The 25906-nt window shown below is 39.6% G+C and overlaps 2 protein-coding genes across 3 annotated transcripts; one reads left to right on the forward strand and one right to left on the reverse strand.

The window, feature by feature from the left end:
- Nucleotides 1–882: 882 nt before the first annotated feature.
- COA7 (cytochrome c oxidase assembly factor 7) lies at nucleotides 883–2748 on the reverse strand (the record flags this gene model as incomplete). Of its 2 annotated transcripts, XM_082002814.1 has the most annotated exons (3): nucleotides 883–1331; nucleotides 2422–2562; nucleotides 2643–2748. In XM_082002814.1, 3 exons carry the CDS (start codon nucleotides 2746–2748, stop codon nucleotides 883–885), a joined length of 696 nt encoding a protein of 231 aa, XP_081858940.1. The 2 variants fall into 2 exon arrangements, with proteins under 2 accessions (XP_081858940.1, XP_081858941.1); XM_082002815.1 differs by lacking the exon at nucleotides 2422–2562.
- Nucleotides 2749–6225: 3477 nt separating this feature from the next.
- On the forward strand, nucleotides 6226–25188 carry LOC309407531 (protein zyg-11 homolog B; the record flags this gene model as incomplete). The annotated part of the gene is made up of 14 exons (XM_082003076.1): nucleotides 6226–6393; nucleotides 11577–11742; nucleotides 14175–14929; nucleotides 17228–17368; nucleotides 18593–18769; nucleotides 18936–19000; nucleotides 19635–19734; nucleotides 19816–19866; nucleotides 20509–20670; nucleotides 20777–20824; nucleotides 21445–21642; nucleotides 21736–21788; nucleotides 22422–22519; nucleotides 24998–25188. 14 exons carry the CDS (start codon nucleotides 6226–6228, stop codon nucleotides 25186–25188), a joined length of 2373 nt encoding a protein of 790 aa, XP_081859202.1.
- Nucleotides 25189–25906: the final 718 nt, after the last annotated feature.

Genomic DNA, 25906 nt, shown 5'->3' on the forward strand with positions numbered 1-25906 from the left:
TGAACCCTTGTTCTTGGACAAGAAATGTTTGGCTTGGCTCCAATTGAATGCTTAATTATTTAGAAATCAAAGTATATCCAATAATGCAATACCATCGATTTACACTCAAATAATAAACATTTGCACAAGTGAAATAATTATACTAACAGCCAGTAAACCTTACAAACCAAATTCAGAAATCAAGACTTCTCAGATGAAATTATGACATTAAGCATACAATTTAAACATCAGTAAGATAACAAATTATTGTACTCCCCATAACAAGTCATGTCTTCTTTTCTCCTAGCTGCAACTGCTTTTCTCATGGTATGACAACAAAGTAACTAAATCAGCAAGGCTAAGTACTACCTTAGGATAACAAATGTTACCATCAGCAAATAAACCTCCTCAAGTTTCTCGAGCCATCCTGGCACAACGCAGGCTTACAGCAAATCCCCCAAGTGTGCACACTTACCAAAGCTCCCCAGCTGCTTGTAAGAGAGATTGCACAGTTCTGAACAGCCAAGCAGTGATTACCTTGCAGCTTTTTTGTCTGTGGGTGCGTTAGAATTGGCCTGAGCACAACCCTCCGTACTGAATCGCAGTACAGCGCCTTTCATACTTGAAACCACGGGGACAAAATTCCAAAAGGCCAGAAGTTTTGCCTTCCTTAAAGGGGAGCGATTTAAGCAATACACTTAAGAACTTAGGTATTTAAAAAAAGTAGAAAGGCACAGCAGAGTTGGTCATGTGTGTTGCATCCATAAAACCAGAATTTTATTTGCATATGCAAATACTTACAGGATATTTATTTGTTATGAATGAGAACTGTAAGCTCACAATTTAAATAACAAGTTCACTTGCTATTTAAAACTGCAGTCTTAATAATTGCAACTGACAGTTTTACTCCCCAAACACTAAAGAACTTGAGGCTTCTTTCTGTTCTTTATGCAACTGTTTTGCCCTGTTTTTCAAATCCTCTGCCTTGGCATCATTCTTCTCAATGCCATCTCCCAGTTTGTACATTCGACTAGCATTGGCACAAGCCCATATGTGACCCAGCTCACACCCTTTCAGCGAGTACTTCAAAGCATGGTTCATGTCCTTAGGGACCCCTGGAGCTCCCTGGAGGTATATTACACTGAGGTTGAAGCAGCTAGGAGCAAAATTGCCATCGCAGGCTTTTGTGTAATAGTCTCTAGCGACAACGGGATCAGGTTTATCGTCGTTTACTTTCCCATCATGGGCCAACAGCCCAACGTTATGACACGCGTTTACTGACTTCTTCCCACCTTTCTCACATGACTTCATAAAAGAGTTGTAGGCAGCTTTCAAATCTGGGTCGAGTCCACCTGTCAGCCAAGAAACCAAAAGATTACTAGAAGGACATGCTAAAACAGATGGGAACTCTCTGCTTTGCATCATGCTTCCCAGGGCTCTTTGGGAAACACGGCATCCCTCACTTCAGATGCTACAGACAAAATTTTGGACTTGAGATACACTATAATTGTCTCAATTACAAAGGTTTTGCTAATGTGTTTAAATTAGGAAGCCCTCCTCCACTCACCAGGAATCACACCACCTTACACAGACAAAAAACCCCACAAAAACAAAAGTCTTTCCACTACTATATCTATGGATTTAAAAGCTCACACTAGGCAAAGTATTCTTTTGCCAGTATACCTATAGTAACACTGACTAGTTTTTAATTACAGTAAAAATATCATCTTCCTTCCTAGTACTGTAATTTGGAAGACGACTCACTAGCTTAACTGCATCCAATTACTGTACCAGCAGATACATGTTGAGCAGACTTGGGGCCTACTTATGTATCTGTAAGCAGTGTTACAGTCTGTAAGTTCATTTCTTCCTTACTTTCTCTAAAATAAAGAACAGCGAGACAAGAAGAAATCAAATTTTAACAACAGGGCACACAGCAATATTCAGCACTGGACATACTTACCACTTGTAGAGATATCATTATAAAGAATAATACACGTGGTTAACCTACAGTTGATTCTTCAGAAGGAGGCAATTTAAGGTTTTCCACCCTTCCCCAGTTTTTATTACGTGACCATAAAAGGGGCAGGACAGGGCGTTCCTCCTTCAAGGACTTGACGGTGTTCAGCACCGTTGGAAAAGCAGGAGCTGCGTTTCCCCCCAGGCATCAGGCACCCTCCCCGTCCCGGTGCCCGTACACAGAGTTCACGCTGCTGGCAGGGCCACCACAGACCGGCCTCCTCTCTGCTGCCGGTGAAGGACCCGCAACCCGCCCAGCACCGCGCTCAGCCACCAGCGGCCCCGGCCCGAGCGTGACGGGCAGCGGGCAGGAGGGGTTTAGCGGCAACCCGAGGGCATGCGAGCAGGAAAGGGAGCCCCCGCCGGGGCACGGGGAAGGGGAGGCTGCGACACGGGCGCCAGGACCGCCCGCCCCTGGCCCACCTTTGCCGATGGCCTGGTAGGCGCCCAGCTTGTAGCAGCTCTCGCTGTGCCCGTGCGCCTCGCAGTTGTCGCGCAACACCCGCGCCGCCGCCGCGAAGTCCTTCTTCACGGCGTCCAGGTAGTCGGCGAGGCGCTGGCAGCCTGCAAAGCACCGGCGAGAAGGGTTGAGGCTCCCGCTGGCTCCCAGGCGGCGAGCAGGGTGTCACGGGGAGGCCGCTTACCGTCCGGGTCCTTCTCCTTGAAGCACTGATAGCTGTACTCGACGTGCAAATTCTCCAGATAACCCCGCACCTCCTCCTCGTCCTCGAAGTTGACGAGCCCGGCCATGCCGGAGCCGCCCGCGAGCGCCGAGCGATCGATGCGGCGCCTTCCGCGAGTGCCGAGCGATCGCTGTAGCACCGCCCGCCGGGTCGCGGGGCCGCCCCTCGCCGGCTGCTCCTCCCGCCCTCCCGGGGCCGAGCCGCGCTGGTTCGGACCCGGGGCACCGTGTTCGCGTCCCGGCACCACCAGGGACTGACAGTCCAGAAGTTTTAAGCAATAACGTGTTTTCAGTATTTTACTTTTCGAGTTTTGCGCCACTGGATGCATATTTCTGAGGCTTTATGCTCGACAACCAAATCCCCAAGTTGAGACATCAGCGCATACGTTAATACATACATTAATACACTGTACGTGGTAGCCAGCGCTGCTTTACCAATTCCCCAACCTGCTGCCAGCACGCTTTTGTCTCGGATTAACAGCTAAACAATTTCCAACTCCGTTTTAGAAGGGGGGAGCTGGTGCTAGTTCCCATCACCAGCAACTCTTCCTTCCTGTGGTACAACAACAGATCTTGCAGATGCTTTTTGATGAGATGGAATATTAGGATATTAGATATTAGGATATTCATACAAAATACGGCACACTATCCAATTGCAGCAGTTTTGAGCACAAACTGAGTTTTATGCAAGTATAGCAGCACATTAGAAATTTATGTGACAAATTGCTTAGAGTTAAAATAAATTTCAACAAATATTTCTCAAAATGCTTTGTCCCCAATTATTTCAGTAACATAACACTGGCTTGTCAAGCTTTTGGGATAAATAAAACTCGGTTAAATCTCATGCATAGGCTCCCACAAGAAGAAACCAGGTTGGTTATTATCAGCTGGAGCTAATTGTGAGAACCATTGCCAGTGGGGCCGATGCACCAGCTGCCGGATGTGCTGCTGAAATACCAGTTAAAATTTCTCTTAAAGTATTTACTTAAAACTTTTCAGACTTTTCAGTATTGGGGTTGGAGTTAACATGCATTGTCCACATGAAGCTAAAATCTTGTTTTCAAAATGTACCGACCAAAACCCAGTAATATCTCTGTGAGAATGCAATAAAGAAGATACCGGCAGCTTGGCTGATGCTGACTGAGCATTTTTGTGCAAAGTCCTCTGTTCTGGAGAAGGCCTTTGGAAGATGAACTGCTTTTGTACCAGAATACTCTTCCTCTGAAAATCAGGCTTTGAAAAATTTCAGTTTGCACAGGCTCAGTAGAAGCATTTTGAGTTTTTTGGTTTAAACCTCTGAAAAGTCTGCTCTTGCTGGGATTTTATCTTTGCAGTTTCTGATGCCGATGTTGAGCTGGTGCCAACTCAACCGTACGGCCTCTCCATACTAGGAGTGAAGTGGTGCAGTGAAGCTTCCTTTGCTGCTGCAGCTCTTGAGTACAGTGGGGCAGGCCAAGGACGCACACTGAGAGCAGGGGATCTGTCTGTCGCTTGAAAGCGTTCACTGTCTGAGTCCAGACAGGAGAAAGGAAGATGGTTCCTGTCGTAAATGCGGATAGAATGAGAAAAAGAAGGTAAAGACAAGACATCTGGTGATACTCGTGTTGGAGTGAATGAGTGGATTTGTTAACAGTTGTGGAAAGAACAGCCCGGAAGCTCTACAAGACATTAGGATGTGGAAGGAACATGTAAAAGACTAGGACCAACAGTACTAGCCCCTCCCTAATCTAAGATAATTTCTGTGTCCATAATTATATGCATTATTTCTTCTAAACAGGTTAGATTTTTAAGTGGTCAAATCCAGAACACGAGGACTTTTGATTCTGCTCTTGTCAGATCCTGAGCACATAATTTCTCTACGTCAACATCCTAATCTAAAGAATCGGAACTATAACTGACCTTTGTTATGTAGTCCCTAAACAGGCAACATTGTATTTGATAATGTTTGTAGAATATTTTGTCATCTTCTAATGACAGAAACAAATAATTTTAGCAGTTTTTCCTTAATGTTTATCTAAGTGTTTTGTTGGTTTGCAAACAAATATTATTTAAAGCTGCTGTACATAAAATCAGCAATTCCTGAAAAGGTTTAACTGTAAACTATTAATAATTTCATTTTACTTGGACAGGGTAATTGTATCACTCTTCACTTTGTATCCTGAAACAAAAAATAACTATTGTCTTTACCAACAATACATTATGGTATGTATTTGTTGGGAGACAGGTTTTCATCACTACTACTGTATCTGAAGCCTGAAATTATTGTGTATAAAAGCTTATGGCAAAGCTCCTCTCCAAGTTCGAAGCAGGATGCAAAACCTATTGTACTGGAGCCGATTATTATTCATATTACCAGAAGAAACTAGTTTAGGCAGGAAACAGGTTTCAATTAAGGAGGCTGATCTGTGAGCAACAGGCATAAAACCAAGGTTGAAGTCCTGGTTGTGAGGTTACCCAAAGAGAAGGAACTGCTGAACAACTGGTTCAGCCCTCAGCAGCCCCTGCTTGGAGGCGCTTCGGTGTTGCTTCATCCTTGCTCCGAAATGAAAGCAACTGGACGTCAGGGAAGGTCTCTCACACACACCGTAACACGCGAATCCAATGCGCTTTGCTGCGTAATAGACCCTTCTCCTGACACTTTACGCTTTGCATACTTGCACCTGGATTTTAAGATTTCCACTCACTCAGAGAACCGCCAGCGTGTGCCTGGCGCGGCCCCTTTAAGGGAGGCGGGCCTGGCGCTGCTTCCCGGCCGGCCGAGGCAGATTCACTTCCAGGTCGGGGGGGGTAAAAAACGGCGGGGGGAGGGAAAAAAAAAAGAAAAAAAGGAAAAGGAAAAGGAGCCAGGCTCCGGGACCCGGCTCGCTGGGCGCTTGCCTCCGGCACCCGGCGCCGCCATGGTGAGTGAGCGCCGCGGGCAGCGCGGAGCCGAGGAGCTGCTGAGGGGGTGGGTGGGGGTCGCCGTGGCTTCGGCGGGGGCGGGCAGCTCGCCCTGGGGTGACGGAGCCCCGCGGAGGGGAGCTGAGGCGAAGCGCCGCCGCCCCGGGGGAAGGGGCCGTTATGGTGGCGCCGCGAGCCCCTCTCTGTCAGGCGGGCAGGTGAGGCCACCGGCCGGAGCGGGCGCGAGGCAGGCGCCGGGCGCGCGCCTGTCCCCCCGGCCCAGGCGCTGAGGCGCAGAGCCGGGAGCGGCGTGCCGGGACGGCGGCGGCTGCTTCCCCCAGGCGCACACGCGTACCCCCGGGCCGGGCGGCAGCGCTCGCTCCCCCCGCTGTTGTGTAACCGCTGCGGCTGCCGCCCTACCGGTTATATAAAAGGGCGACCGAAACCTGGCAGAGGGGAGGTTCAAGCCGGGCGCGATGCGAAAGGGCAGCGGCAGCCTTGCCCGGTGCGCCCCGGCATCTCCACAGCGCTGCGGGAGCGATGGCCCGCCCGGCCTCGCTGCCTCGACCAGCTTTTCTCCCCGGCACCTTGTGGGGCCGAGGACCATCGGCTTGCGGCCGGCTTCCCGCCACCCAAGAGCGGGCAGAGATCCTTAGCTGGCCGGCATGAAGGGCAGGACGGGACAGCCGCCTCTACCTCCTCCAGCTCCTGCCCTCCCCAGCCTGGGTGCAGTCCAACTCTCCAACAGCACTTCTCCCACTGGGGCTTGCTTTGTCCAGGGACTGCCTGGAAAAAGCCGTGCCACTGAAAGCACGGGTTTTGTGGTATGCATGGTACGTGGGCCGTGCTGATCGGTGTAAAGTCTAGTGGCGTGCTCTTGCAGCAGGGAACTGGCCAAAACTGGCGGTGGAGAAACACAGCCTTTCTCTGTTAAAAGGCAGGCCTCGGAGCAGAACATATGGGTGCTGTTTTGATTGCTCCTCTGTTGGAGAGATGAGTGTGCATATTCGCTTTTAAAGGACTAGCAGGAACTTCCTGGGTTATCTAGTCTCATCCCGTTTTACTAAAAGCATAATCTCATTTAATCCCCTAATAAGTTTTTGATTTTTATTTTAAAAATAGGTACCCTTTGTGCCTGCTGTTCTATTCAGTGGACTAGGGTTGAACTCCATTGTTTGATGCTTTGGAGCTATGTACTGACATCTGAATTTATGGCAAAATTCTAATTCATGGCATTTCTATGTACCTTTGTTGCTGTGCTGGCACTGTGCTTCACCTTAATAGCTTTTCTTCCTCCTCAGTTCTCATTCACCGTGCTGTATTTATAGGCGGCATTCATATCTCTCACCTTTTGATCTGCTAGGCTAAGAAAAGCTGGTTTTGTTTCCTACTCCCAACATCCTATTTTTTTTCCCAGAGCATTCTAGTAGCTGCTATGTTCACACTGAAATGGTGCAGGTATCTCTTAACATAAATAGCCCCATGAGATCACAGAGTGTCTTGAAAATGACATAATACTTACTTATTTTTGCTTAATGCCTCTCTGGATACTGTCTTTGTCTGCCCCAGGTTGTTTTCTTGTGGTTAAGCAAACCATTCAGGTTCTTCTCTCCAGTCATTTATAACTGATGAGGTCATATCTGAAGGTCTTGATATCAATCTTGAAATACGTGGCCTTACTATGTAGTTTTAATGTGGTACTATTTAATTTTAGACCGCTCATGATCTCTGCCAACTTTGTATCGCTAGCAACTTTAATGAGTATGTTCCCACTTGTGCCAGAATAGTTAATATTAAATTTTAGTTTTGAGCATAATCCTTCCTTGATTCTGGTTAATAAATTGCCTACTCCTGTTTCATTCCATTTAATTTAAGTAGGATAATCGTAAAACTTTCTTCATAACATAAATCACTGAATTGTTTGATTTTTTTCAATGCCTTTTCTTTCCTTCATTAGTGCTCAGAAGAATTTTGATGATTGTTTACTTGAGTTGCTATTTCTTGATCATTTTAAGAATGTTCATTTTAAGAAAGTAAATAAAGTGTTGGGGCGGTGGAGAGGTGGAAAACAGTGAGAAACACAGTATGTCCAAGACCAAAGATTAACGCTGTAAATTACCTGTTATTTCCTGATAACTTTTTGAGAGAAATAACAGCCACAATTTGAAAAGTCCCTCATCCTGTACCCCATCTCCTTTTTTGAGATTTCAAAGAGGAAAAAAAGCAGATGAGCCTGGCATAGAGCGACTTTACACATTTGGGTTTTGTCATACTGAGTCTGCAGTTGGGTATAAAAATTGGGGAGTACATCACAGGAATGGAGCTGAAATTGGTATTTGTCTTAAGATCATAGATATTTCAGGTTGGAAGGCACCCATAAGGATCATAGAGTCCAGCTCCTTCTGATGTTTTATACTGGTTTATTCGCAGGGGAGGGGGGGATAATAAAAAACTACCTATGGAAAAAAGATTTGATTTTTAATGAGCCTGAGACACAGAGTCAGAAGGAACTGAATCTTTCAGGCTCGAGGTGGAGATCACAACACCTAGAGTGAAAAAGGCACACACAGCAGTGGAATTTACTTTTTGTGCAAAGTTAGATTGCAATTACTGATGGAAAACATCAGTTAAACCTGTCTTTTCTTTAGTTATTGATGTATAAGCAGGTGGCTGTATGGTGATGCTTCCCCAAAGGAACAGGATTTTGTTTTTATACTCACACTCAGCTAGTTAATCTAAGCATAATGTTGGTCTTAAGATTCTCTAACTTATTCCAGGTACTTTAAGATGTCCTCTTAAGGTCTTTATTCTTTCTAACTGCATTTTGAAATATAGGGTAAATATATTCTAGCAATATTTAAAGTTGATTCCAGGAGTTTTTAAAAGAAAATGTGGAGGATAGTGTTCTTTCTGAGAACCTTTCCAACTGCTGAACAGGGTAACATCATACTGAAGTTGGTATTGCATTTCAGTCCACTAATGTACTGGATTACTGTTAGATGCCAGTAGCCATGCAGTTTACTCCCCCCTTACTGCCCTCCCTCCCCCCCTGATACGTTTTTGTTTGTTTGCCTTGGTTACATTAAGCACTTATAAATTTATATCTTTTTTTTTAAAGAATTAGTTTAAATAAGCCTTGAAAAGACCATCTAAATGAAATTATACTTTTTTTACTATTCCATAAGCTAGTTGATTTTTAGATATGTCACATTAGCTAAAACACATAGTAATGAGTAATGAAGACACCCAGACTTGCATCACGTAATGCATAATTTTGTGGGTTTTGGAATTTATATTTATTTTCTGGCCACTTAATTTGATAGAATGAAAGAAACCATGAGCTTACATGGAAGTGTCAGATAGTTACGATGGCTATGAAAAAGTCAAATATACATAGTAAAAGTTCTACTCAAATATTGCTGAATGATCTTTATTAAATAATATAAAAAAAATTCCTGCGCTGTAATTGACACACATTTACAGCATCTCATTAGAGTATTAGAACCAGAAGGTGAAATGAGCTGAAAAGAAATGCCAGGTTTGTTTTCAAGTTGACATTCAAAAGCATAGCTAGAGAAAGAAACCACTTAAATCCTAACCTTGTAAGAGCTTAAATACAACTGAAGACTTTTACTATGAGGTCTTTAACTGGGCAGTATTCTTCTTCAGTAAAGAGAAGTTGAGAAAAGGAATGCCACTGGCTCACATAAAAGGTTTACAGGCTGCATTCAAGCTGATCTGTTTCAGTAGCAGACAGTCTAGGAAATTGTTTTTATGATGCTTGTCAAGGGACTTTATTAGATACAGATAAACCTGCCTATCTGCCCAGGTTACCTCAGGAGCCTTCGTTAGGTGTGTTTCTTCAGCCTTCTTGCAGCAAGTTGAAGAAACATTACAAATGTCTCCTATAACTGGTATGAGTGGAGTTAAAAATTATACTGTGTTTGCAAAATTCACAAGATCCCTGCTTGTGGATTTTGTTCCTTTATTGTATGAAGGTGTACTGTATGGACTTCTAAAGTGATTATTTTATACAAAAATTAAAAGGGTATCTCCAAATTATAGAATGGCCAGTTAGAGGTACTGGTTGAAAAAATAGTATTCTGAATCATATGCTAGCAGCCAATCTGCAAAGCTAAAAATTCTTCTTGGAGTTTGTTCACTGTTACATAAAAGTGTTTTTAGCTTTTCTGGCACAAATTATGGAACAGTGCCAAAAGGAATGAAGACAGCCAGTATTCTGCTTTTGTCATATTTAAGCATCAAATTAGAAGCACAAGATCTGATGGGAAACGAGGATGTCTTTGCTTCAGTGGGAATAATTTTCATATGCCTTTGAGCAAGGATTCCGATTTTTGTTTGAATCGGCAGCTGTCATATAAGTCCTGGGTGTGTGTATTAATATCAGGTTAAAAAGAAAATTTTCCCCTTTCCTTAAAAATGTACAATTTTAAAATAAGTAGTTGTTTTTTCTCTTTAGAAATGTTTCAGGCATTGTTGCACATTATAAAGAAACAAAAGATGTGAACAGTTCCAAATTCTGTCCTTCCTTTTCATATCAGCTTGAGATTGGAGGCAGCCAAAATTGTTGTTTTCTGGTAATGTGAGCAAGACGCATCACAAAATTACTCTTGTTTCTTCAAGAATAAAACATAATAATCAAGCTTTAAAAAAAAAAAAAATTAAGCATTTAGCAAAATCTAGTCAAGGAGTTGAAAGCTGCATGTCAAAAGCTGCAGAAAGAGCTTGTATTTGAATAATTTGGAGTTTCAGATTCCCAAACCTGTACTTAGTCTTCAGGAGCTATTAAACTCAAGTCTCTCATTGTTGTCAATACATGATTCATTAAAGATAAACTCCATTCCATCTTTGCCCTAATGTGATACCTCCCAGTCTTCAAATATATGCACCTTATTTTAGAAGACATATCTGTAATTTTCTTTATATTTCTTCTATATAACCTTTTATCTATTTCTGTACTTCTGTGATGAGCACATTAGGTAAATGAAGCAACAGAAGAGAAGTTAAATGAGCTGGGAAAGAAAGGTGAAATTATCCAAAACTTTCAGTATAAAAAGCAAGCTACAATTTTTCCTACAGATGAGATCTGGCAACAGTTGATGCTGTTATTTTCAAAATTGTCTGGGGGAGTATGTACCAGTCACTGGGCCTTCTTTTGTGTAGTGCTGGGGATGATTCACAGTGCTGCGAGTCATTCTTTATGTTGATTAATCTGTGTGACTGAAAACAGTAGGCTATTATTAGACATCAAATAAAAAAAAAAAAAACAACCCCTTTGAGATTTTCATATATCAATGTACAATCTCAGACTCTGAAGGAGAAGTTCAAGCTTATATTCTGCCTTGTCCTTTGTACCCAGGGTTCTGCTATAGATGATTTCCAGGAGCTTAGCATAAAAAGGAGGAAATCTGTATCTGTAATTGGAAAGAGTACTGTAACAGTTGTTACTTTATTTCCAAATTTTGTGCAGCAATATAATAGATCTTTTTGAGTTTCCTTTTTTGATCTAAAGCTCTAGCTGCTCCTTTGAATATCAAAAATTGCTCCAAACAATATATGAAATTTATCTACATTTCTCATGTAGGTTGGTCATAGACTTCAAATGTGAGTTGGCCTAAATGAAAGATTAAAGTAAATAGTTTAAATCAAGAAGTAAAATTTGATTTAAGTCTCCTTTCAGTCTGTCTTGATTGATTAATTCCCAGCAGACTTCATAAATTCAAATAATCTTAGCAGCAGTTACTTTTCTTTCTCTGAATGAGAACAGGGCACAAGCTCAACAGACCAGACTGGATGTGGTTCTGGGGGTGACTGGGGAAGGGAGGCTGCCCATCAGTTTGGCCAGTCATCGCATTTGCGTGGCTCTAATGAGAATTAGACTAACAAAAGAGAATGATTTGCTGAAAAACAACATTATAGAGGGAAGGAAGATTCATAGATGGAGAGAATGATTTCACTAAATCTCCTTTGTTTCATTGTGTTTTGCATACAACAGGAGGAAGCTTCTCCTTATTCTTTACTTGATATCTGTTTGAATTTCCTGACTGCCAACCTAGAGAAGTTTTGCACAGAAAGGCAAGATGGAACACTATGCTTGCAGGAGCCGGGAATGTTTCCTCAAGAAGTGGCTGATCGATTGCTGCAGACAATGGCATTTCATGGTAAAAACAATTATTTGTGGGTCATCTGTGAAAATATTTTACTGGAATGTGACACTGCAGTTCTAGTGTATTTTCTAGTAGAATCTGCTGTTGCAGCTGTTAAAGCTGTGTTCCTTAATCTCTTAATAGAGAATTTCTGTTATTTTGGCTTTTACACAGCTTCAGCTGAATGTTGCATTGCTGTATAGAGAGTTCTAAATAGAAAGTCCTTTGTCTTGGGTTTATGATTTTAATTAATGTCCTTCTAATTGAATATTCTTTAATAGATTTTCTTTCAATCACTTGAAAAAAAAGATTTATTTGATTCTATTACCTCCAGCAGCACTCAAATATGTCAGTATCTCCTGCAGAGCAATTAATTGAATTTTCTTTACTGTGTGTCCTTGTGATTAAACTAGGAGATAATCTTATGATTTTCATTAAAATAGTTTCTCATCTCTTTTGGCATTTTTGTTGAAGTGGAATTATTTGCTCAAAAGCAATCGGATTCAAGAGTAGTATAAACATCTGTGAAAACCACATAGTGATGTTCTTACATTTTAGGTACTGGCCAATCATCGTGTTCTCTGTCAGCACATCTTTGAGGAGAGGGCTTCCCTCTCCTTTCCTTGCTTTAAGCATGACAAAGAAAAATGTGTCAATAAAAGCTTCTTAGCATGAAAAGGCTGAGAAGAGGCAGGGGACCTATTCCTGGAGGTCCTGGAGACTTTTATTTAGAGATGAGACATTACACTAGAAAAATTACTTTAAACAGACCAAGCACCCTATCCTATAGGTGCAGATTTGATTTGGTCTTATTGTGCAAATACTGTTGTTCTGGTTTTCTCAAGTTGTTCCAGTCAGCGGTACCAGAAGGAATGGTCCTAACAAATAAAAAATAAAAAGAGAAAACCCAAAAAACATCTTCATCAGATGTTACTTTCTGATAAGTAATTATTTAGAGTAGTCCCAAGAAATCAGGTTTGAGGAAATTGAATTATCAGAAACTTATTACTAGTGCTAGTAGTGATGAAGGCAGTTCCAGACACTGAAACATCACAAACACTGCGTCAGAGTGCAAGGTGTCAAAAAAGTGCATGCTGGATAAACAGGGTGTGGCTAAGGTAGGCCAGTGAGAGACCCTTAAATGAAAAGGTGAGCAAAAGTTAAGAAGTAACGTAGCTGTACATTAACCAAATTATAATTATTTATTGCATTTAATTTTTCTGCCGGGTGCCAGTTGTTTATGTTTTTGCTTTCTCTGCAAAAGAAGAATGCCCCAACTACTTGGTTAGAAATGCCTAAACTGTTTGCTCTTTAGAAAGGTCTGTAAATCTTAATATTAATTTGACTTTGTCACAGAGGCTTGTGACTTAAATACAAACTGTAGTGGCAATGATGTTTTTTTATTCAAATACATTGTATTTTCATTTTCTTTTCTGTGTTCAGTATGCTTGAAGATAGAAGATAAAAAAACCAGGAGTGTTGACATTTTTAACCCTCTAGAGTGAAACTGGAAGGATATGTTCTTCCTACTCCTTTTTTGTGCATGCTTGTGCAACCATACCCTTCTCATGGCTTTCTATAAAGCAGTAATCCTGTTGATACAAATAAGAAATCTTGGTGTTTTCAATGTGTTTTGGATAATCCTGTGCATGGGACTAAATGTATTATTTCAGTTAGGATGTTGCCAGTATGCCGCAAGAAAAGGCTCGTTATGCAGTCATCTTGCTACTGAGCAAAAAGATAATAATCTCCAACGCGATTGTTGCATTTCCTTTTTTCATTGCTGTCTTCCCACCCTTTCCTTGTCCTCCTCTTTCTCATCTTTGAATCACTTTTTAGGTTTCTTTCTCATATTCAGCTTGTTTCTGAGCAACACTCCTACCTTCTTCTAAGAGGTATATAGAAGCACTTAATTAGCTTAGTTTAGTGTATTGATCCTACTTACGAATTCAATCAAATGCTAAATTATTCTAATGCATTAAAGCAAGATGAGAACTGGTCATTCATTGCTGGTACTATCTTGAGGTTAACGGAACTGTGACCAGGGAAGAATAACTTTCAGAAGTTTTGAAATTCTGGTTTTAGCACATTTCTAATCAGTTTGGTGAGGAAAATCCAGAAAATGCAAGCACCAGTCTGAATGTTTTTGAATCATATCTACATTTTATTTATTGCATGTTCAGTGTTCTGAACCAAACAGGCAGCGTGTATATACTACATTTTAATTTATCAGTCCTATTCTTAAACCTGGAATATTCCTGACGGTGAGATAGTGATCTTGAAAGTGGAATCTCAAATACAAAATTTTGGCATCAGTGGCATAATGATCCAAGACAAACTACTTTGCAATTAATTTTCTTTGTTCATCCTTTCTACCCTTTGGGTTCTTAAAATAAAAGTGCTGTTCTATAACACTGGAAGCAAATACTAATGCTGTTTTCCAACAGGGCTTCTGAATGATGGAACTGTGGGAATCTTCCGAGGCAACCAGATGCGTTTGAAACGAGCTTGTATCCAGAAAGCGAAAATCTCTGCTGTGGCTTTTCGGAAAGCATTCTGCCATCACAAGCTGGTAGAACTTGATGCTACTGGGGTGAATGCAGATATAACAATCACGGACATTATAAGTGGACTTGGCAGCAATAAATGGATCCAACAAAATCTGCAATGCCTTGTGCTGAACTCACTAACTCTTTCTTTGGAAGACCCATATGAGAGGTGCTTCAGTCAGTTGTCTGGGCTTCGTGCATTGAGTATTACTAATGTTCTGTTCTACAACGAGGACTTGGCAGATGTTGCTTCACTTCCTAGATTAGAAAGCCTGGATATATCGAACACCTCTGTCACTGACATAACAGCACTCCTTACCTGCAAAGACCGACTCAAGTCTTTGACCATGCACCACCTGAAATGCTTGAAAATGACCACAACCCAGATTCTAGATGTTATAAGAGAACTAAAATACCTGAATCACCTTGATATTTCAGATGACAAACAGTTCACATCAGACATAGCACTTCGTTTACTGGAACAGAAAGATATCCTGCCTAACCTTGTATCTTTGGACATTTCTGGAAGAAAACATGTTACAGATAAAGCTGTAGAAGCATTTATTCAGCAACGGCCCACAATGCAGTTTGTAGGACTGCTAGCTACTGATGCCGGCTACTCAGAATTCCTAACAGGAGAAGGAAACCTAAAGGTTAAGTGGGAGAATTAATTTTACTGAAAAATTACAATGTGCAGGAAAAATGGAACTAATAATTTCTAACAAATGTATGTGGGTGTTTCGGAAGGAGGCTGTAGGTTCATTATTTTTAAACTGTTAATTGTAATTACTGACTTTATGTCAAATTCCTACTCAATTTTGGCATAAAACTGCTAAATTTACATAGTACTATTTTAAGAAGCATCTCTTTTCTGTGCCTTTGCAGTGAGCATTAGATCCTGATATATCAGATCTAAGAGAGCTGAACTTTGTCTAGCCTGAAGTAATTTACTGGAATAACATTTTGTGGTTTCCAGCACAGTATCTAGCATAAGGCAGCAATATGTAAGAGGTGGAGGTACAATCTGCGTAAGCTTTGAGCAGTTCATGATTAACACAGCAGATAAAATAAAAGTTAATAACTGAGCTGCTGTTGTACTCCATCACCTCTTCTATTTCCTATTACAATATCTCTACCCACCTTGAAAGGTCTTTTGGTGATGAACATGTAAGAAGCAATTACTTAGGATGAAAAACTTCTTCTTGAACAAATCCTAAATTACTTAGTTCCGTAGGATGAGATGATGTTTGCTGAAGTGCGTTTATTTATCTTTTAGTGCCAGGCAACAAGACGTCGTTCCATGTTCTGTAGAATATGCATGCGCTTACTGGAGAATGAGCCTATCCTGTCCCTGCTATGAAGGGGTCAGAATTAAAGAAGAAAAAGAGATGTTTTAGACATGTCAGTGTCAGTGGTATATCATCTTTGACTCTTTGAGTTTTGTGTTCTACTTTGTCATGAGGATGATGGAAACTGCAGAGGGAATGAGGAAGCGTTTGCGTAATGTATCCATAGTTTAGTCTGTCTCCTTTGCAAGCTGCGTTTTGCACTTCAGTTTTAAAATTGAGAATGCTCTTGTTATAGGCAAGTGAGGTAACACAGCTACACAATTTTATAATTTTTTTTTTTCCTGGAAATTTTGACAGTTGTTAATGGCCGAGTCTCTTGAGTACTTAATTGTCACAGCTAATAGTGATGTGTATGAACGTTGAAATGTGTTGTTGGAGAAACCAAGTTCCCGTTTGGCATGATTGACGGATAGCATCAAGAAATTTTACCTCGTTTTGTATAAAATAATTCAATATAATTCTTGCTGCTTAGAATACATGCTTTATACAAGTGCCTGTGCTATGAAGGGGCAGGAAGGCAGACAGTGAATCATTGCTGCAGTCACTGTTTTTTAAAATTCTTCTGCATTTTTAAAATGCAGAACTTGTTCTACTTAATGTGTCACATAAAGGAAAGCAAATGTTCCTGGATTGAAGTGTCACGTTCCGTGCATCCTGTATCATATAAAGCCAAATTTTTCAAAACCTGCTAGATCAGAAATATATTACAGCCCTCAGAGAACTGATACCATCTTGGATTTTGTTTTTTATTGTGTAGTGATTACAACAGAGCAATCATATTTACTGACATGTTTTGCAGCCAATTATACACTATATGAAGAATTTCCACTTGGCTTCATATTCTCAACCACAGTGTCTGTCTAGTGTTTATAATCTTTCAAGAATTTCTGTAATCAAATTCCACAGGACTGCTGTAAAGACAGTAATATTTTAATTTTACTGTTTCCATCAGTGCTGTGTCCTGTTTATTCTTTAGCAGTATCTAGACTCAGCAGCTGAATATTTCAGTATAGTCACTAATGAATTTCAGGTCACCAAAAAAAAGGGGGGGGGAGGGGACGGGGACAAAAAACCCCAATCGCTGCCCACAGTCTCTTTTTTTTAAAAAAAAAAAAGACGACAGAAGTACAAACTGCTTTTTCCTAACTACTTGATGTAGACAAAGAACGGAAATCTTTCTTTTAATTGTCAGAGCTAGAACCAGCCAAAAAATTACAGCCAAAATACCATCTTCAGCAGTTTATCAGCTGCATTTGACAGAGCATTCAGTTACGACGAGTGCTTCTAGGCATTTGGTGCATCATAAGCAGCTTTTGTTAGTTATGAAGTGCTACTTTTAGTTAGTGGTTTCATATAGTTCTGCTTAAAGGCATGACTTAAGCCTGATTTTGGCTTATAATGTGGATTCTTCTTTACGAAGAATGTTTGAAGATTGTGTAGTTCTGGATTAATATGGCCAGATAAAGTAGTCCTTTGCTTACTGAAGGATTTGCCTAGAAGTATCACCACCTTTGAAACTGCAGCTTTTCACTTTTTAAGAACAAAATTTTTCAAGCAAAATGATGACATCTTGAACTAAAGATTATTTTTTTCTGTTCACAGGTGTCAGGAGAAGCAAATGAAACTCAGATTTCTGAAGCACTGAAGCGTTACAGTGAACGGGCCTTCTTTGTGAGAGAAGCACTCTTTCATTTATTCAGCCTGACACATGTAATGGAAAAAACAAAGCCTGAAATTTTAAAGGTAAAATAATACAGTTTTGATGATTGTCATGCTTTTTTCCTTAGACTGAGCCCAGCCCCAAAACCCTGGTATAAATTATTTTATAAGCTTCTACATTTTTTGGTTGTATTTTTAAGATTAAAATTTTAATGTTGGATATAAATTAAGAACTATTTAAACAATAGTGCAGAAGATGCCCTGTAGCGTTTTATGTTAGGTAGTATTGATCTGGACTAACATATAATATCTAAATTTTCTAGCATCTAAATTAATTTTTGTAATGTAACTTTGAACATGATATGAAAATTTCTTCAGATGCTGAATTCTGTCATTAGAACATACCTGCACTGGGTCAAATCAAAGGTCTGTCTAGTCTTACTCCCCAGGTACAACAGTGACTTCGGCTGATGCTTACAAAGCAGTAATAATACGGAAGGCATTCAGTAATACTTCTCTCCACTGTCACCTTCCAGTATGATAGCAAGTGAATAAATGTTGGTAGTGTTCTATATTGGCCTCCCACTTGGAAAATCCTAGAAACTTCCTTAGAAATACATTCTAGGCATTGGCTTTCCATGTCTAGAACACCAGAAATGGTTTAATTTTTACTGTGATCATAAAAAGAGACATCAGGAGGACAGATGATTTTTGTTTTTCCTATCCTCTTTGAAGTTGAGCAAGTGACCTTGATTTTGTTTGCTTTAGTATCAAAAAGATTTTGGCAATCAATAGTCAACAAGAAAAATATTTTCTTAGGTGAGATCACAGTCAACATACATAGCCAAAAACATAATTGAGGAAGAAGGTGCGAAAAATATATACTGACCTAGCAGCTTAGGATGTGATCTGAAATTACTAGTTGCCAAACAACAAGCCACTACATCATTACCATTGCACTGCAGAAACTTACTCATCTCTGAAAGGATTTCATGATTTTTATCCCAGTGTGTACAGCAAACCTTGGATTTTTCTAGGGATCTCTTGTATTCCATGCAGCATGTCCTTTGAGAAGCTGCTTCAAACAATGCAAAGTGACTTCGAGAAATACAAGTTGTCAGCTTTGAATCACTGAGCAGAAGGGAATGTTCTTCCTGAGAATTAAAGTCACACCAGATGGATTTTTTCACTTAAGTAAAAGGGAGGCAGAAATTGGGTGCTGTGAGTCGTTGTGGCCTCAAGCAACAGTGGATTGCTCTTGAGGTGTGTGCACAAGCATGTAACGTGGGCAAAACTTTTGCATTTCAGCTTGTGGTTATTGGAATGAGAAATCACCCCCTGAACTTGCCTGTGCAGTTAGCAGCAAGTGCGTGTGTATTCAACCTAACCAAGCAAGATTTAGCAGCAGGCATGCCTGTGCGGCTTCTGGCCGATGTCACTCACTTGCTTCTGAAGGCCATGGAACACTTTCCAAATCATCAACAGGTAAAAGATGAAATTTCTTTATTTTCTATATGATTCCTGTCTTGTGGATCTTACAGAAAGTTTCTCTACATCTCATGACCTCATGGAAATATGTTTAATGATTCATAGCAAGAAAGTATTCTGAAATATGTATGTCTCTGAGGTAATCCTTTTTCATTTCTCATAGCTGCAAAAGAATTGCCTTCTTTCACTATGCAGTGACAGAATCCTTCAGGATGTTCCATTTAACAGGCAAGTTTTACATGTCAGTTAAAATTAGTTGTAGCATTGCCAAAGATGTTTCTTTGTTGTCTGTTCCTTCAGAAAGTTTGTTTCTGGTCTCAGATTTGCTCAGTGTAAATCCTTTCAGTGTGCTGAATTTGTCTGGCCTATATTTTGGGCTTGTAATTCACAACTGAATATAGGACTGAAAAAAATCCTTTGGTATACAGGAATTTTTTGCTTTACCTGAATGGGTCTGTCACTAATTTCATGTAACAGAAGTCAGGATTTCTGTAGGGAACTATGGGATTGCTTTTTGCAGAGATTTTTCTACTTAAATGTTTTGCCCAAATGCTTTGAAGTGTGTTGGTCTGATGTTTCAGAAGATTGTGCCAAATTTTTCTTCCTTCTTTGGAAGCAATTCCTGTGCACTTTGATATATAATTAGAAGTAAGAGACCCTAAGCAAACAGCTCAAAGCTGAGTGAGGCTCGTGTAATACCTGTAATTTCACTGTGTATTTCTACTTTTTATTGGTACGAGGCATACTTCTTCCAGTTTCTTTTGTCTTGCGTCTATTTCTACCTGACTCGTTGTCTGTGTACATCTTTCGTTTACTAATACTTATGAGACTTCTGAAAGTTAAATTTATTTTTAACTTCCAGGTTTGAAGCAGCCAAACTTGTTATGCAGTGGCTGTGTAATCATGAAGATCAAAACATGCAAAGGATGGCTGTAGCCATAATTTCCATTCTTGCTGCAAAAGTAAGAAATTTAAGCTTTGAGGTGATAGGATAGTATTTCTAAAGTCTAAAAAATTGTTGATATGGTTTTGTTTGTTTACAGCTTTCAACAGAGCAAACAGCTCAACTTGGTGCAGAGCTCTTCATTGTTAGGGTAAGTCAGATACTTTCCTGACAGTCAAAAATACTATCCTCTCCAGCTATTCATGCTAACAGTATTCCTAAAGATATAAAATAAACATAAGTAAATAGAATTCTAAGAACACATTAACCTGTGTTCATTTGAAAGTTCTTTAGAAGAGAAAAGCCTGGAGAATGTTTGAGATAATATCAGAGACAGTGCTAATGAGACATATTAGCATAGATGAAAAGAAGGCAAAGTCAAATTTGACACAATTAATACAAAGTAAAATAGTAAGACATCTCTTGATTTGAAATACATTGTATAAGACGAAAGATGCTCAAAAAGAGATTATTTGAAGTAAATGGTTAGTGCTGTCAATGTTCATGTGCAGTCTGGCGTTCTGTGGATGGCTTTGTGCCATCCGTAATAGTACTACACATGTAAATATGGTGAAAACAAAGGAATTCCTCTAGCAGATAATCATGTCCAAAGAGGAGGCAAAAAGTTTAATAGCTGTTTTATTTTGTATAGTTTGACCCTAAATATGTAGATCTTTGCATGTAAATGATAGCTGTGCATTACCCAAGTTGGTGCAAAAAGAAGCAGAGGAGCTAACACATTTTTTTGATACACAGTCATAACTGGGATTTTGGGTTATTTTTTTGTCCTCAGCAACTTCTACAAATAGTTAAACAGAAAACAAATCAGAATCTTGTGGATACTACCCTCAAGTTCACACTGAGTGCACTTTGGAACCTCACTGATGAATCTCCAACAACATGTCGGCACTTCATTGAAAATCAAGGGCTAGAACTTTTCATGAGAGTCTTGGAGGTGAGGAGTACAGTTTCGGTGGGGATTGTCAATGTAGGTTTATAATTAACATTGTTTCAATAATAAGCATAAATGGTTACCTATGGTTTGTTTCATTTTTCCACAGTCTTTCCCATCTGAATCATCCATCCAACAGAAAGTTCTTGGACTTCTGGTGAGATGAACAAAAAACAAAAGCCTGAAATACATACTTTAAAAAATTGATTTATTTTTTTTTTTACCCCATGCTAATCTGAAAATTTGCCTAATATTTTTATGCTGCTCTTTAATCTTTATAGTGTGTGTTATTACAATTGACATTGTTTTGGACTGTTTTACCAATTCTCCAAAAGCACTAGTTCTACTGAAATTGATGGTTACAGTAAATAGAGAGAGCTTTTAAGAAAGGGCAGTGAGTAAGGCTTCAGATGAATCCAAATGCAATAAATAGGTTGAAAATCAATGGAATTCAGAATTGGGCACTACTGAAGCTTACTGAAATTGAGTGTGTCTGTTGAAACTAGCTTTTAATTTAGTGTAATCTGCATGCTAATGGCCTAAAATTACTTATGTGAAAACCTTTGTTTTGAGGAAAATCCCTGCATTAGACTGGAAAAGTTCTCAAAAGAGAGAAGTAGTATTTTGGCATCTGGTGGTCACCTGGATATATGAAGATCTCATCCTGGTGTTTATGTGTATTTACTTTCAAAATGTAGTTCAAGTTTCTATGTTTGTCTCCCTTATATTGTATTCTTTCTGTTGATATTTTCTCTTTTCTCCCCACCCTGCCTCCAGAATAACATAGCTGAAGTTAAAGAACTCCATTCTGAATTAATGTGGAAGGACTTTATAGACCACATCAGTAAATTATTGCACAGTGTGGAAGTGGAAGTTAGCTACTTTGCAGCAGGGATTATTGCTCATTTGATATCTCGAGGAGAGCAGGCCTGGACATTAAGTCGCAGCCAGAGGACATCTCTCCTTGAACAGCTGGTACAGAAATGATGGTGAATTTTATCATACTCTTTTATTTTTTTTTCAATGTTTGTATTTAACAATGAGTGTTCTTGGTTCTGTATTTTGCAGCATTCTGCCATTTTGAATTGGCCAACCCCAGAATGTGAGATGGTGGCTTACAGGTAATTATTGTCTTGATTTAGAGTTTGGAAAATAAACTGAACTATATTTAAAACTTGCTCCCAAAGCAGAGTTTGCTGCTAGCCAGACATGGTTTTGTCCAGTGGAAAAACACCTGTCAGCTTAAAATCTACAGCATGTTAATTTTCCCTTTGTGACCAAAAGAAGGTTAGGGACTCCTGTAAAACAAAAATGTAATCTTGTTCTGCCTGCTTTTCTATTAAAGGTGTGCAGCTGCATGTCTGAAAGACTTAAGACACAAAGATTAACCAGTAAGGTTATATTGGCTAGCACTAGGTTAGCACTATCTGTCCTAGATAGAAGAAGCTTGAGGCCAAAAAGTACAATTATCTAATTACTGGCCATCTAATCCTTGTAATTTCCACTGTTTACTCCTGTTTTTAAGAAGTAGAAGGCATACAAATGCTATGGTAAAAGCATACCACATATCCACTATATATGATTTTTTGCTAGTAATTGTCTTAAACATTAAAAGGTTCACCTGCTGCATCTAAAATTAGTTTATCAAACGTCTCTCCTAGTTAAACCGGTAGCTGAATGAGTAGACAACATGTGACCTGAAGTAATAATATCTAGTAGCAAAGCAAGTTGCTGATTGTCTCCTTTTTTTATAGGTCTTTCAATCCATTTTTTCCTCTACTTGGTTGTTTCATGACTCCTGGTGTCCAGTTATGGGCAGTGTGGGCCATGCAGCATGTCTGCAGCAAAAATCGTATGTATGAAGATTAAATTACCTTAAATTCTTATTTCTTAACATCGTATTATTAATTCTAATTATTGTTAATATGCATTAATATTATAACAATGTTATTAACAATTAATTATCCCAATTAATATAAGAATTCCTAGGGCATTCATTCCTAATCCTCTGGAAAAACTACATTTAGGCTTTGAATAAATGGTGCAGGTAAAGACAGTAATAAAAGTTCTTTATATCCTTCTTATTTACTGGAATTTTACTGTTAAATGCACAGTATTAATTTCAAAATGTGGACATGTGTTAAGATTAACTGCATTTTTGGCGTGCACAGGTGTTTTTATTCAAAAATGTAAATATTAATAATGGGCAACAAATTTCTTTTAAGCTAAGAACAATGATTGTAGCAGGTAGCTATCTCTTATTTTCAGAACAGAAGTTTTAGGTAATCCTCATCTTTAATCGTCTTTTTGCAATAACTTGCTGTGACATCAAGGTCAATTTTTTTCATCTGTCTTTTCACATCTGCAAAATGAGAACACCAACATCTTGTTTGTAAAATGATGTGAGAGTGTGTGATGAAATGCCGAAGTGTTGGGAAAGGAAGTAAATCCCCTGAGCATACCTAAATCTAAGACTGGACAAACCTTCCTGGATTTTTATGCCCCCCCCCCCCCCCCTTTTTTACATAAATTTGTATGACATGAATGTGTGTATTGTCATTAACTTCTATCAGATATGAAGCAGCTTTCCTTTAAAGTATTAAAAGTCTTTTCTGTAACAGTTTTTAAATCTGATTGACAGCAGTATATCTACGCTTGTTTACTCCTGTCCCATAAATAACTATTTCTACAGTGAAAAGACATCTATTCAGGACCAAATAACAACATGGCAGTAATAGATAATTACACATAGAGCACTGTTTTCCTGCTCTTTATAGAGCTTGTAGCTGTAATGAGACACTCTTCCCAGGGTATACTGTCCACAGATCTATCAGGACTTTTCCCATGTTGAAGTAGGACTGTTCTGACTGATCTGTTTTACTGACCAGACTGTGGATAACAGTTTTTGATTAAGATCCTGTAATTCTGTGTTAATGAAATTAAACCAAGCTTTCTCCCCTCTTTATGCCTCAGCCCTGTCAACTTAGTATGGTTCCATTTATTTTTAGTGTTTATTTTGTGCTGCTCTAACCTCTGGGCTTTCAACATGCCACAGAGGTTTGTACTGACAGTGAGTAACTGCTCTGTAGAATGGAGAGGCTGGAAATACTTTGACGGTGTATTCCTGATTTGAGATCAAGAGAGTATTCTGGAAGTTTAATTCTAATGGTAGTTCGTGCCAGAAGCTTCTGGACAAAGTTGCAGAGAAACCAAATGTTTGGTAGCAAATGTGATAACCTATTCGAAGGGAAAATATGTTTACTTCTGACATACGGAGATTTATGCGGGGGGAAAATCTTAAACTTTTGGTGCTTGGCACAAAGACGACTTTTTGTCTTGGAGAGGAGATGTATTTTATTTGACCTCCCCTTTTAGATGAGCGTGAAAAGTGGTATGAAATTAATGGTAATTTTTTTTTCCCTCCTTTTGCTGTTTCTCTATATCATATCCACCTCAGTGAGCTAACTCGACTAAAATATTAGTAGCACTGCAGTAAACATGATCCCCAGTGAAATGCTTAAGGTCAGCATTTAAACAACTCTGGTGTTCCTTCACTGTGATGAATGGTGAAATTGGGCACATCTGAGGTAATGCTCTGTGGATTGCATTACAGTCATCCTGACCTTTTTGTAACAACTTCTGAAGCTTGCATGTTACATTAAACATATGTCTCTTTTTATAGATGGTCCCTGCATGTAGTAATGCTAGAGCTGATGTAGGTGTGCTTTCAACTTTTTAAAATTGGCAATGGAAGTGGAAAGAAAAGTATAATTTTATCCCTGAAAAGGCATTCACAGCAACTTATAACTAGTTAAAGGCCACTATCAATAGTATTTGGCAAACTGTTTTCAAAGGAACTAGTTCCTATTCACTCTACAAGCCTGTACAAATGATGTGGTATATCTGATACCATGTTTTGGTAACTGTTCTGTACTGAGTTTTTGGTGAAGGTGATATTTTTACCTGGGTACTCATAGATACTACAGTACTTCTGATTCCCATTTATTAAAATTTATATATGTACACTTAAAATGCCTGCAGAGGAGGCATGGGGAGAGAGAGACTACTGTGCATATTACAAGGCACTTTCCAGTCAGCTAAGACAGACATGGAGACAGACCCGATTACAATTGGAGTCCTGTCCAAACAACGCTGCTGTTCTGTTGTCACTTGTTCAAGTACAAATGCAGTTCTGTAGACACTTTAGGGAGTGTCCTAAAGGCTGCCTGGTCTAGGATAGGAAAGTGGATTTGAATCACTGTTTATAGTATTTGCTACACTTACCCTAGATACACTTTTTTTAATTTCCCTTTTTTTAATCTTATTACAGCTGCCAGGTACTGCAGCATGTTAATTGAAGAAGGTGGTTTACAGCACTTATACAACATCAAGGAAAATGTCCACACTGATCCACATGTCCAAAGGATTGCTATTGCCATCCTAGATAGTTTGGAAAAACACATCATGCGTCATGGGAGACCACCTCCATGTAGAAAACAGCAACAAAATAAACCAAACTGAAAGCTGCAGGTATAGGAGTGTAAAGTATTGTCTCTGTAATAATCCTTTCTGATGTGTGTGTAGTTGGAGTAACTTGTAATATAGTGGTCACCATTAAAGTGACTTGCCAATAATTGTGGTACCCAGAACCATGTACGGTAACCTTTGGTGAATGTCAACTTTAATGGCAACCGCATATGCAACTTGTAAAGGGCCACTGCTTGAGCTGGTCATACCTGTAGGATTACTGCTGGCTACAAAGAGATGGGACTTGTACAGATCAATATGCACATCTGGGAAAAAAAACTTGTAGGAATATCTTGTTTTGTGACTTCTGGAACAGAAAGTTATTTCATCCCTATGATTGCTGTTCATAACACTGTTTACCAGTTTGGTGTTTGAATAGAACTGTGCGTGTGGTTGTGAATCCCAACACTTTTACAGATCAAAACAAAAGTACATGCATGCAGGTTGCAATGAGACTTGTAACTAAGGCGACCAAAATGTCCGTTGTCTCATAACCCTTCTAAACACAAATGGGGTTTTCAACTTCCTTTTCCTTTTGCCTGCAAGCTGTGCTCTTTTGTTTTCCTTACTGCTAGAACAATGCCTTTTTGCAGTTCAGCTCTCCTGAGTCCTCCCTACTCTTAGGAAGGTGGGGATTGGCATTGCACCAGGGAAGGGGGAAAGCAATAGAAACAGGATTAAAAGGAGCCACAATACTAAAAAGATGAACTAA

The sequence above is a fragment of the Phaethon aethereus genome (genome assembly GCF_964289735.1).
Source record: "Phaethon aethereus genome assembly, chromosome: 8".
NCBI classification, from domain to species: Eukaryota; Metazoa; Chordata; class Aves; order Phaethontiformes; family Phaethontidae; genus Phaethon; species Phaethon aethereus.